The sequence below is a fragment of the Anolis carolinensis genome, chromosome 3 (genome assembly GCF_035594765.1).
Source record: "Anolis carolinensis isolate JA03-04 chromosome 3, rAnoCar3.1.pri, whole genome shotgun sequence".
NCBI lineage: Eukaryota > Metazoa > Chordata > Lepidosauria > Squamata > Dactyloidae > Anolis > Anolis carolinensis.
Window position 1 is genome coordinate 243,338,872 of NC_085843.1, and position 12,401 is coordinate 243,351,272.

Below are 12,401 nucleotides of genomic sequence, written 5' to 3' on the forward strand. Positions count from 1 at the left end.
TGTTTTTTTTTTTGATACTGTTGTTTTTCATTGCCATATAGAGCAAGATTCTCAGGGCCCTTCCACACAGCCCTGTATCCCAGAATATCAAGGCAGAAAATCCCACAATATCTGCTTTGAACTGGGTTATCTGAGTTCACACTGCCATATATTTACTACAATGTGTTGTTGAAGGCTTTCATGGCCTGGGCTGCTATGAGTTTTCCGGGCTGTATGGCCATGTTCCAGAAGCATTCTTTCCTGACGTTTCCCCCACATCTATGGCAGGTATCCTCAGTGGTTGTGAGGTACAGTATGTTGGCAACTAGGCAAGTGAGGTTTATATACAGCAGAGTCTCACTTATCCAACACTCGCTTAACCAACGTTCTGGATTATCCAACACATTATTGTAGTCAATGTTTTCAATACATTGTGATATTTTGGTGCTAAATTCGTAAATACAATAATTACTACATAGCATTACTGAGTACTGAACTATTTTTTCTGTCAAATTTGTAGTATAACATGATGTTTTGGCGCTTAATTTGTAAAATCATAATGTAATATGATGTTTAATAGGCTTTTCCTTAATCCCTCCTTATTATCCAACATATTCGCTTATCCAACGTTCTGCCGGCCTGTTTACGTTGGATAAGTGAGACTCTACTGTATCTGTGGAATGTTCAGAGTGGAAGAAAGAACTCTTGTCTGTTTGAGGCCAGTGTGAATGTTTCTATTGGCCACTTTGATTAGCATTGAAGAGCACTTAATGAGCCAACCTGGACACAGCATATTATTTGAGAACTCAGAAATGCTGGACCGCTCTAACACCTATCATATCAGACTACACAGAGAAGCCATTGAAATCTACAAGCAATTTCAACAGAAAAGAGGAAACCATGAAAATGAGCAAAACCTGGCTACCACTATTTAAAAATTCTAAAATCAGAACAGCAAATAAAGAACATCACTCAGAAAACAGAGGAATTCCAGACATGAAACAATCAGGTCCAGCTAACACTTTCCAACAAAGGATTCCCCCAGGCAGGAAAAAAGCCAGATTTTGAAGCTGCAAGGCCATTCAATGCTAATCAAAGTGGCAATTGAAACATTCACACCGTCTCCAACAGACAAGAGTTCTTTCTTCCACCCACAACATTCCACAGATATATAAACCCCACTTACATAATTTTTCAACAGACCTCACAACCTCTGAGGATGCCTGCCATAGATGCAGGTGAAACATCAGGAAATAATGGTTCTGTAACATGGCCATACAGCCTGGAAAACTCACAGCAACCCAATATTTATTACAGCATTTTTCGAATTTGATCATTCATAGATTTCATTAAAATGTTCTCTGTAGGTCCTCTAGTGCAACTTTATGGCCAACCTCTGCCAGAAGTTGATCATAGAGTCATGGTGAAGGACAAAGAAATTCCTAGTGAGAACATTTCTCTAGGAATCTCGAGGTCTGTCAGTGCAATTCTATAGTCACAGTTTGATGGAAGTTGACCACAGAATTGTGCCGAAGAACCTAGTGATTTCTAGAGAGGTGTTTTGTCAGATTTTTTAAAAGCAAATTTTATATTAACATTTTTTCAATCTTGTACAATTGCACTGGCCTTATAGCACCTGGTATTCCCTGGTGATCACATTCCCAAGTACTAAATAGACCTGATCTTGCTTAACTTTTGACATCAGGAGGGATCTATTGCCCTCCATTTATTACTATTGATGAATTTCCCTATGTCCTTTTGAAGTTTATGAGGCTGACCGGCTCTCAGCCCCCTTCTACACTGCCATATAATCCAGATTATCAAAGCAGATAATCCATATTATTTGCTTTGAACTGGATTATATGAGTCTACACTGTCATATCATCCAGTTCAAAGCAGATAATCTGGACTTTATATGGCAGTGTAGAAAGGACCTGAGAAAGCTTTCTTGTAATTGCTGCCACCAGACCATTGCTCCATTTGATAGATCATTGTCTACTACAGTATGTCAATACAGTACATTTTTTCAGAATTTCAAATTGGGGGTCTTGTTTAGCTCTTCTTAGGGTGCATCTACACTGTAGAATTAGTGCAGTTTGGCACCACTTTAACTGCCATTGCTCAATGCTATGGGATCCTGGGAGTTGCAGTTTGGTGAAGCACTAGCATTCTTTGGCAGAGAAGCTAAAGACCTTGTAAAACTATATCTCCCATAATTATATAGCATTGAGCCATGGTAGTTAAAGTGATATCAAATTGCATTAATTCTACAATGTAGATTCACCTTTAGGGGTACCAAAACCTGGGCCTTCTGCATATAAAAAATATTCTGTGTCACGCCTTTTAGATGTCATGGAGAACCTTGGGAATCTCTGTGGTTGAAGAGTGGGATATAAATATTCTAAATAAATTAGTGTATTTAAACACCTGAGACACACAAATGCTTTCCTGAAAGATCAATAAATCCCTTCTGGTTAAAAAGAAAACCGAGTATAGACATAGACTATTTACTGGATATTTTGTATCCACATGATAATGGTCACCCTAGAAATGACACTAAAGAAGCATATTGTTTTAGATACACTGCCATATAAAATCCAAATTATCTGATTTGAACTGGATTATATGGTAGTGTAGACTCATATAATCTAGTTCAAAGCAGATAATGTGGATTATCTGCTTTGATAGAATCATAGAGTTGGAAGAGACCTCACGGGCCATCCAGGCCAACCCCCTGCCAAGAAGCAGGAAAATCACATTCAAAACACCCCTGACAGATGGCCATCCAGCCTCTACTTAAAAGTCTCCAAAGAAGGAGCCTCTACCACACTCCGGGGCAGAGAGTTCCACTGCTGAACAGCTCTCGCAGTGTGGAAGTTCTTCCTGATGTTCAGGTGGAATCTCCTTTCCTGTAGTTTGAAACCATTGTTCCGCGTCCTAGCTTCCAGGGCAGCAGAAAACAAGCTTGCTCCCTCCTCCTTATGACTTACTATCACATATTTATACATGGCCCTCATCATGTCTCTTCTCAGCCTTTTCTTCTGCAGGCTAAACATGCCCAGCTTTTTAAGCCGCTCCTCATAGGGTTTATTCTCCAGACCCTTGATCATTTTAGTTGCCCTCCTCTGGACACATTCCAGCTTCTCAACATCTCCATTCAGTTGTGGTGCCCAGAATTGGACACAGTATTCCAGGTGTGGTCTGAGTAAGGTAGAATAATAATAATAATAATAATAACTTTATTTATAACCATCCTCCATCTCCCCGAAAGGATTTGGAGCGGTTCACATGGGGACCAAGCCAAGAATCAAACAAATAAAAGCAGAACACAATAACAGCATATACAATTAAAACAATACAGTAGAGTCTCACTTATCCAAGCTAAACGGGCCGGCAGAACCTTGGATAATAAGGAGAGATTAAGGAAAAGCCTATTAAACATCAAATTAGGTTATGATTTTACAAATTAAGCACCAAAACATCATGTTATACAACAAATTTGACAAGTAGTTCAATACGAAGTAATGTTATATTGTAATTACTGTATTTATGAATTTAGCACTAAAATATCATGATATATTGAAAAGATTGACTGCAAAAATGGCTTGGATAATCCAGAAACTTGGATAAGCGAGGCTTGGATAAGTGAGACTCTACTGTAATAAAATAAACATTCATAAAATAACATTAGTGAGTATCAGAACTAAAAAGGTGGAACTATTAAAAATCGCAAGGAAATGCAGGCATGTGCAAAAACGCAAGGTAATAAAATTAGGAATAGAAATAAAGTGCTGGAGATTAGGGCAGTGCACAATTAAGATAAAAAGGTGATTAAAAAGGGGTAGTAGCATGACTTCCCTGGATCTAGACACTATACTCTTGTTTATGCAGGCCAAAACCCCACTGGCTTTTTTGGCCGCTACGTGACACAAATTCAGTGGGGTGGGGATCACCCTTAATAAATCCCTCTTGAACCTCTTTGCCAGCTTTCTGTCGCGTCCTTAGCAACTGTTTGCGCGGGAATTTTTGTTGCTATTGTTGTCATTCCTTTCGAACGTTGCGCAGGCTCCGCCCCATGGCATCGATTGGACGCGGGGTTTGTCACTTACAAGCTTCTCACGGTCATTGGCTCCCGAAGGTCTCGTGTTTTGCCTTCGAAGAGACCTCGAGGTTCCAAGCTTTCGCCTCAGAGGGAGTTTAGCTGAGCGGTTGAGAAAGTCCTGGAGCTTTTTGTCAGCACCAGGGGCCCGTTGCCGTACATGGAAGGAACAGCAAGGGAGCCTCTGAGCATGGGCAGAGTGCGTTCCTCTCAGGGATAGGTAACCACAGTTTATTCCTGGCTTCTTTTGAGTCGACTGCTCCATCCCCAAGTATTGGGCTGTACTTTGTGTTTTCTAAGATGCAGCTGCACTGTATAACCAATGCAGTTTGACTCCACTTTAATTGCCATGACTCTATACCAGGCCTGGGCAAACTTGGGCCCTCCAGGTGTTTTGGACTTCAACTCCCACAATTCCTAGCAGCCGGTAGGCAGCTGGGAATTGTGGGAGTTGAAGTCCAAAACACCTGGAGGACCCAAGTTTGCCCAGGCCTGGTATAGATGCACACAGAGATGTGGAAGTTGACCTTCTGAGTCCCAGTTCTGACTTCTTGTTTCTGTTTCTATTAGAGATGCTGGATTTTCTAGGGGAAAGCAGCGCCCTGATGCAGGTGTGAGCATGTCAGCCAAGGAGGGTCCCTCTTCCAAGGAGGCCTCATTGGGGTCTTCGGTGACCCAGAGCCTCCCTGGCGTCTGCGAAGAGCTGAGCAAGACCTTTCCGTGGACTAGCAAGAAGAGGAAGAGCGGCCTCTCCAAGCTTTGCAAGAAGAAAACATCTCTGACAGGTGATGTATTTGGCAGCATGAGATATATATCACCTTCTCAATCAAGAATAGAAATGTTCCTTTCAGCAGCTTGGGCTATTGGATGAAAGTACAGTATTTTATGAAGAACCTGCTTGGAAAAGGAAATTAAATCTGATTCCCTCAGATGTGCTGGACTACAAATCTCACCAACTCTCACCAGCCGGGCTGTGGCACAGGCTGGAGAGCAAGCCAGCTGCAATGAATCACTCTGACCAGAAGGTCATGAGTTTGAGGCCCGCTCGGAGCCTATGTTTGTCTTGTCTTTGTTCTATGTTAAAAGGCATTGAATGTTTGCCTATATGTGTAATGTGATCCGCCCTGAGTCCCCTTCGGGGTGAGAAGGGCGGAATATATATGCTGTAAATAAATAAATAAATAAATAACTCTGTTTAACACTATGTTGACAGTATGTTGTAAACCACTTTGGGTCTCCTAGGGGAGGAAGGCGGTATATAAATGTTGTAAATCAATCAATCAATCAATAAACTCGGGCTGTAGTCAAAAACATATTGATGGGCAGGTTAGAGGTGACTGCCGTATGTTAATGGTAATTGAAGATATTTACTGAGACAAGGAGCAGTAATACATCATAACTATCTTTGAGTTCTGGAGATATTTATTTTTCCAAATAGATGCTGCCCTTTGAGTAATGTGTGCTTTGAGTGCTGTGGTTTTTAACTTTGAATATTTGATGGATTTTAACTGATTTTTAGTGCTATTTGTGTTTAATTCCATTTTAATGTTTGCATAGTTGTATATTTTAAATTGTATACTAATGCTTTTATGTCAAACCACTTTGAGTCCCTTTGGGAGAGACAAAGCGGGGTATAAATAAATATAATAATAATGGGAGGGATAGCTAATACTCCAGAAGATAGGAGCAGAATTCAAAGTGATCTTAACAGATTAGAGAGATGGACCGAAACTAACAAAATGAAGGGCAGCACGGGCAAATGCAAAATACTCCACTTTGGTAGAAAAAAAATGAAATGCAAAGATACAGAATGGGGGATGCCTAGTTCGACAGCAGTACATGTGAAAAAGATCTTGGAGTGGGGAACATGTTAAACATGAGCCAACAATGGCATGCGCCAGCTAAAAAAGCCAATGGGATTTTGGCCTGCACAAATAGGAGTATAGTCTCTAGATCCAGGGAAGCCATGCTACCCCTCTATTCTGCCTTGGTCAGACCATACCTGGAATGCTGTGTCCAATTCTGGGCACTGCAGTTTAAGGGAGATGTTGAGAAGTTGGAATATGTCCATAGGAGGGAGACTAAAATGATCAAGGGTCTGGATAACAAGCTCTATGCATGGTGGCTTAAAGAGCTGGGCAAGTTTAAGCTGCAGAAGAGAAGGCATGATGGCTGTGTATAAATATGTGAGGGGAAGTCATAGGGAGGAGGGAGCAAGCTTGTTTTCTGCTGCCCTGGAGACCAGGATGTAGAACAATGGCTTCAAACTACAGGAAAGGAGATTCCACCTGAACATTGGGAAGAACTTCCTCACTGTTAGAGCTGTTCAGCAGTGGAATTCTCTGCCCGGGAATGTGGTGGAGGGTCCTTCTTTGGAGGCTTTTAAGCAGAGGCTGGATTGCCATTTGTCGCTTCCAACTCTATGATTCTATGAATAATTTCATCCCATGCCATTCATATTATGATTGCTATCTCCTGCAGGTAGCCTGTGCCTGTTTGAGACATTACTCCAAAGAAACTGATATTCTTATTAACTACCTCTTTGAATTAAAGAGTGAGCTAAGAGTACCTTTTAAATTTCTTTCTGTTTGTTGTGTGCTTGAGTCCTTTTCCCTGCACTTTTATTAAGTTATATTTTTGGAGCTGTTGAGATTAATGATTTATAAGATGCTCATGAAAACTTCTCTGATATTGAGAAAATTATTTGTCGTCTTTCTTTTTTAGAAAATGGATGGAATTCTTATTGCTTGTCTTCGTTGGCAGCTCGGAACATCTGTACCAGCAAACTTCACAACTCTTGGACTCAGTTGAAATCCACTTCTCTCTCTTGTTCGATATGCAATGCCTCTTCTTGTTCCCTCTTAAATGTCCTGGCCTTGGGAGAATCTACTCAGGCCCTGCCGACTTCTATTCGTAATCCAAACAAAGCCATCTTTACTGTGGATGTCAGAACAACTGAGGTATGAACTTAGGCTTTGTACAAATTTGACTGAAAGCAAGAGGTAAGGAACCTATTACCTGTCAGATGTTGCTGGACTACAACTCCCATCATTTGCTGTGTTACTTGGAACTGATGTGGTGTCCTATATGGAAGGTATAGTTTCTGTCCCATGACTTATATCAGGTGTAATCACTGGTTTATCTATTCAGACGGGCTTTTAAAGAAGGAGGTTCAATCAAGTCAGGTGGTACTGTGGTTTTAGTTATTAATAGGTTTTAAAATCAGTTTTAAGAGTTTTAATTGTTTATTTTCAATACTGTTAATATATAATTCTATTTTAATGTTTGTATGTTTTCTGGGTTTTAAATTGCATTATATCAGTTTTACTGTAAGCCCCTTTAAGTCACTTTTTTAGAGGGGAAAAAGCGGGATATAAATAAAAATACAGATATAGTGACAGATGATACTGTCAGGGTGTCTCTCAAGGAGGACATTGGCATCATAGCTAATTATTTTAAGTGCTACATAGACCCCTTCTACACTGCCTTATAAAATCCAGATTATCTGCTTTGAACTGGACTATATGGCAGTGTAGAAGGGACGATAGAGGGATATCTTTTGCTATGCAAACCCGGTAATGAGGCAACCCAAAATGAAACAAAAAAAATGTTAGAATGCACTGAGCAGCCTACTGGGTTAAAGAAGAGGACAACTAAGAATAGTGATGGGATAAAATCACACAATTTAACTAAAGTCAGAAGGAAATTCAAATGCTCAGAGGTTAAAAGAAAGTCTGTAGCTAGACATGGGATAATAAGTTGCAATACTAGAAATGAATGGGCAGAAGTGGGCAGGGATGGGCCCTTTTGAGTCAAAGAAATGAAATGAGAAAGGAAAATTACATTGTGTGGGCTTCCCTTCTGACTTTGCATTCCTTCCCACTTTCCTAATCCACCGTGTTTTCTCATTGACAAGAAGTTTTGTCCCAAAAGTCACCTAGACATATGGGATGGCAAAAGATGGAGTGATTTGCTGGAGGAGAAAGAACTAACTCAGTGTGGAAAGGAGATCAAGTACCTATAGATATTTCGTTTTGATGTTGCAAACAATGTGAAAAGATTCCACCTACACATTAGGAAGAACTTTCTAAGAGCTGTTCAACAGCAAGATAGAGTGTGCTGGAGTCTCCTTGGAAGAGGCTGGGTGACAATTTTTAGGAGTGATAGGATTGTGTGTTCCTGCATGGCAGGAGGTTGGACTGGATGGCCTTTGGAGTCCCTTCCAATTCTATGATTGTATTATCATATACTGCCGTGTACGAATAATTCAGATAAATGTAGAACGACAGGTTATAAAACAATACCTGCCAGGCTTTTCCACAGCAGAACAGTATGTTTTAATTATTTCTTTGTAATACAACATGGTAGTAGCTTCTTCTGGAATCAAATATGATGGGGAAAGCTTGCATAAACTAGAGCTAGATATTGTTTCTTGTAACAAAAGGGTTTGAAAACCCATGTTGCTATGGTGTGCATCGCCTCCAGAATACATCTGTGTGAAAAACAAGCAAGCTATAATGCTTTAGTACAGAATGTTTTCTTTATCACTTTCCTTATCTCTCTGAGATAAACTTTTCTGAGTGATGTGTACTGGCTGTGTGCTGATTCAGGCTGCTGTTTTCAGAAAGTGCTAGTGATTTTTGATAAGGAATCATGAGTTGTTGGTAAGAGAAACATTATTCCTTGTCCATTGGAAGTGGTGGGAATTGTGCAGCTCTCCAGATGTTGCAGGATTTTGACTTCCACCAGCTCTCGCCAACATGGGAAATTGTGAAGAATGCTGGGATTTGCAGTGCAACAAAATGTAGAGTCCCACTGAACTACCATCTGAGGATTAGATTTATCTATACATAAAATACTTCTTCTCCCCTTTTAAGTGAATGGTTGGGACTTAGTATACTTCATCTGTTTTATTATTCCATTGCCAGATATATGGTGTTTTTTAAATACTTTTTTAAACAGTAAAAGGGAAATTCAGTTCACTGTTCTTATTTTTCTCTTTTTAGATTCTAGTTGCAAATGACAAAGCTTGCAAGCTTCTTGGTTATAGTACCCAGGAAGTGATTGGCCAGAAATTATCTCAGATGATTTCAAAATCCAGTTGGGATATTATGGAAGCACTAAAGGAAGAACATGCTGATGCTGAAGAACATGAAAACGTAATTCCTGGAATAGTGGTGTGTGAGACATGGAATAAATGTTCTCTAACAGATACATTATGTCCTCTATTTTATGCTATTTCTCATAGGGTTGAATATCCATAAAAGAACTAGCCAGGCATCTATAGCGATTCTGCTTGTGTTATTATTGTTATTTTCACTTACATCCCACCATTCATGTTGAAGCTCAAGCTAGTTTATAGAATTTTGACATCAGAAATAAAACTGGTTTTGTTCAAGTGTAATGAAGTATTACAAATGAGCTCTTTAAAAACATCTAGACATGCAACTAAACAATCAAAGCATGCTTATTAGATTACATATTTACATGTAGTAAAAATAAATTCTAGTGTTCAACCTTTCTCACTATACTGAAATAATAGGTCATGATGTGTGTATGGATGTATAATGAATATGGAATTTTAAAAAACAACCAGAATATGTATAGACAAATTCAGGAACAAAACATTTTAATTTTAGATTAATAGACCGGTGGCATGCTGATTCAGTCTGCTGATTTATAGAAAATAGTCTTTGAGTTGATCCTTCTCAATTTATATTTTCAAAAAATGTAATAGACATTTAGTTCAGAAATTCAGTTTGTTGGTAAGAGAGACGTAATCTTGTCTTGTTTGGACGTTCTGGTGGAGGCCAGCCATCCCTAAACCTTCTGGCCATTGCGGTACAGCCCTATACATTGTGTATAAATAATTGGTAGATCTGGAATTCATTGAGGGACTGCCAGTTAACCATAACAAGGTTTAGCAATTAACTTGGGTTTTCTTCCAGAGAAGGGATTGCTTAGTCTACTACTGAGCTTTTCAACAACATGCCGTAAAATATGAAGATATCAGTAGGTGAAGCTTTTTACAGCATGGCTAAATGTATGATGTCTTTTTGCTCTCATATGTAAAGTTTTGGATTTAATGCATGAAATGTGGGTATTTGATTTCAGGAAAATACAAAGGAACCTTGCTTTTGTTGGTTATAAGATTTTCTGGAATAGATATGAATATATTTTATCAGATGCACAAAGAGTTATCCTTAGTTCCATAAAGTGTCAGTTTGAGCATTTTATATGGTAGTTATTTGGCCTTACATTTTGTAATCCAGTTCTACAAATGTTTGCCCTGTTGAATTTGAGATGGTTTGCAGCTGTAGTCAGATTTCTAGTTTTTAATATCTTCTGATGTCATGTTCCATATTTGCAGTTGTTGTAGAATGATAGATCATTTTTTCAACAAATTTGAAATTGGGGAATTTTATTTAGGAAAGTCTTCTAGCATATCACATTCTATCCATTGCTGATCTGTAGCAGTGTGGCACATAATTGCCAAAGTCATCTGTGGTCTTTGGCAAGCAACTGTTCCAGTATTGGGCTAATAGCACTGATCAAATTTATTTAAAAGGTAATAGCTATGAGACATTCAGAATACTCAAACTTCTATGTAAATGTAAAGTGTGTGGTCTATTGAACATACACACACACGCACACACACCCAAATGAACCATGGAACTTCCAGCTCTGTGCACATAAAAGGAATTTCATGTAAATTAGTCAACAAAGGCCCTTGCACAGTCCTTGAAAAATGCTGTATACTTTTATAATCCTGATGGATCCATTTAGGCATGTTGGTGAAGCCTGCTGCAGTAATCTTTTTATAACTGATACACATCCATGGCCAGAATCACTGAGTATATATTCTTAAATAATGTAAACTGCATGCTTCAAACTCTACAGATATAATTGCAAACAAGTATGTAACTGGATTGATTAAATTCTATAGTCTGCAGATAGGAAGTTTAACAATGTATTTTATCCATAGGTAGACGTTATTTCCCGGAGCAGTGAGAAGATCCCAGTCTCTGTTTGGACCAGAAGAATTAAAACACCTCAAAATAAATACTGTGTGGTTGTTCTGGAGCCGGTGGAAAGACTTTCTGCCACTGTTTTTTTCACAAGCAATGTAAGTACAGTTGCTAAAAAGATTCTGTAATGTAAGATGGGTATTCAAGGAGTTAACTGATGCAGTTTTGATTTTGAACAACACGAACAACATGTTAGCTGTCAAAGACATGCATTTTGATTGATAGCTTGTATCTGTACAAGCTTGAAGTTATTATTCTCAATAGGTTGTTTAAAATGACCTGTTGTAATGGTTTAACCCTAATTTATGCCTGGCAGGTTTTTCCACTGAAAGTACTTTATAAGATGGGATGGTTGCTATTCATTTTATGTCCATATTGAGTTGGTTTAAACAGCTGGTTTTTAAGTAGATATAACTAATTTTAATGTTTGTGTATAATTATAGTTATTTTATGTCCCGGCCTGGAATGCTTGCCATATATATGTTGTGCTCCACCCTGAGTCCCCTTCGGGGTGAGAAGGGTGGAATATAAAAGTTTCAAATAAATAAATAAATAAATTTAACGTGATGTTTTATCAATGTTTATTTTAGGGTTGATAATTTTATTGTGTTATTGTTTTATATACTGATGATGTAAATTATGCTTTTACCTTTGGTATTGAAGTGTTTGTATTTTATTGCACCATCTGTAATGCAACATAATGAGTGCTCTGTAAGCCGCTCTGACTCCCTTTTGAGAGATGGCGGTGGGGTAAAATAACGTTGTTTACTATTATTATTATTATTATTATTATTATTTTCTTGTTGCTGTAATTTATGATCACAGGAGTTTTTTCTTGACCCAAAAGGCTGCAGAGTATTGTGAGGCACTTATGAATGTAAGGGATTTTTAAACAATTTTTTTACATTATATTCCCTGCTTTCTTGGATCTCTGTTGTTTAACAGAAAGATATTATATTACATAAATGGCAAGACCTTGGAGGATAAGGAATCCATTATCTGTTTAAAATGGCATTTCTTTAGGGCCTCTTGTGTTACTTTTAATTTTGTCAGAATGTTTTTGGATTGAAATCTTTGCAATTATAATTCTGTGAATCTCTCTCATCTGAAGGGAGAGATTGTTTCCTGTGACCCACTTTTTGCTCATCTTCATGGTTATGCTGCCTCGGAAGATGTGATTGGTCATTACATAACAGACCTGATTCCTTCTATTCAAATCCCTACTCCTGGCAAAAAAATACCCCAGGTATCGTATTGTAAATTATTGACACTTGTTCTCTTGAATATCACTTGGA

At 38.5% G+C, this 12,401-nt stretch overlaps 1 protein-coding gene across 3 annotated transcripts in view; it reads left to right on the plus strand.

Moving 5' to 3' along the window:
• The first annotated feature begins 4,128 nt into the window (after nucleotides 1–4,128).
• The window catches only part of pask (PAS domain containing serine/threonine kinase), a 34,453-nt gene continuing 26,180 nt past the window's right edge, over nucleotides 4,129–12,401 (plus strand). The window contains exons 1-6 of one of the 3 annotated variants that reach the window (XM_062976519.1): nucleotides 4,129–4,298; nucleotides 4,649–4,863; nucleotides 6,803–7,038; nucleotides 9,085–9,255; nucleotides 11,064–11,204; nucleotides 12,218–12,352. In XM_062976519.1, coding sequence (XP_062832589.1) covers nucleotides 4,698–4,863; nucleotides 6,803–7,038; nucleotides 9,085–9,255; nucleotides 11,064–11,204; nucleotides 12,218–12,352 — 849 coding nt within the window. In that variant the 5' untranslated portion in view covers nucleotides 4,129–4,298; nucleotides 4,649–4,697. The remainder of the gene's footprint in view (nucleotides 4,299–4,648; nucleotides 4,864–6,802; nucleotides 7,039–9,084; nucleotides 9,256–11,063; nucleotides 11,205–12,217; nucleotides 12,353–12,401) is intronic. The other 2 variants (XM_062976520.1, XM_062976518.1) reach the window with 2 other exon arrangements.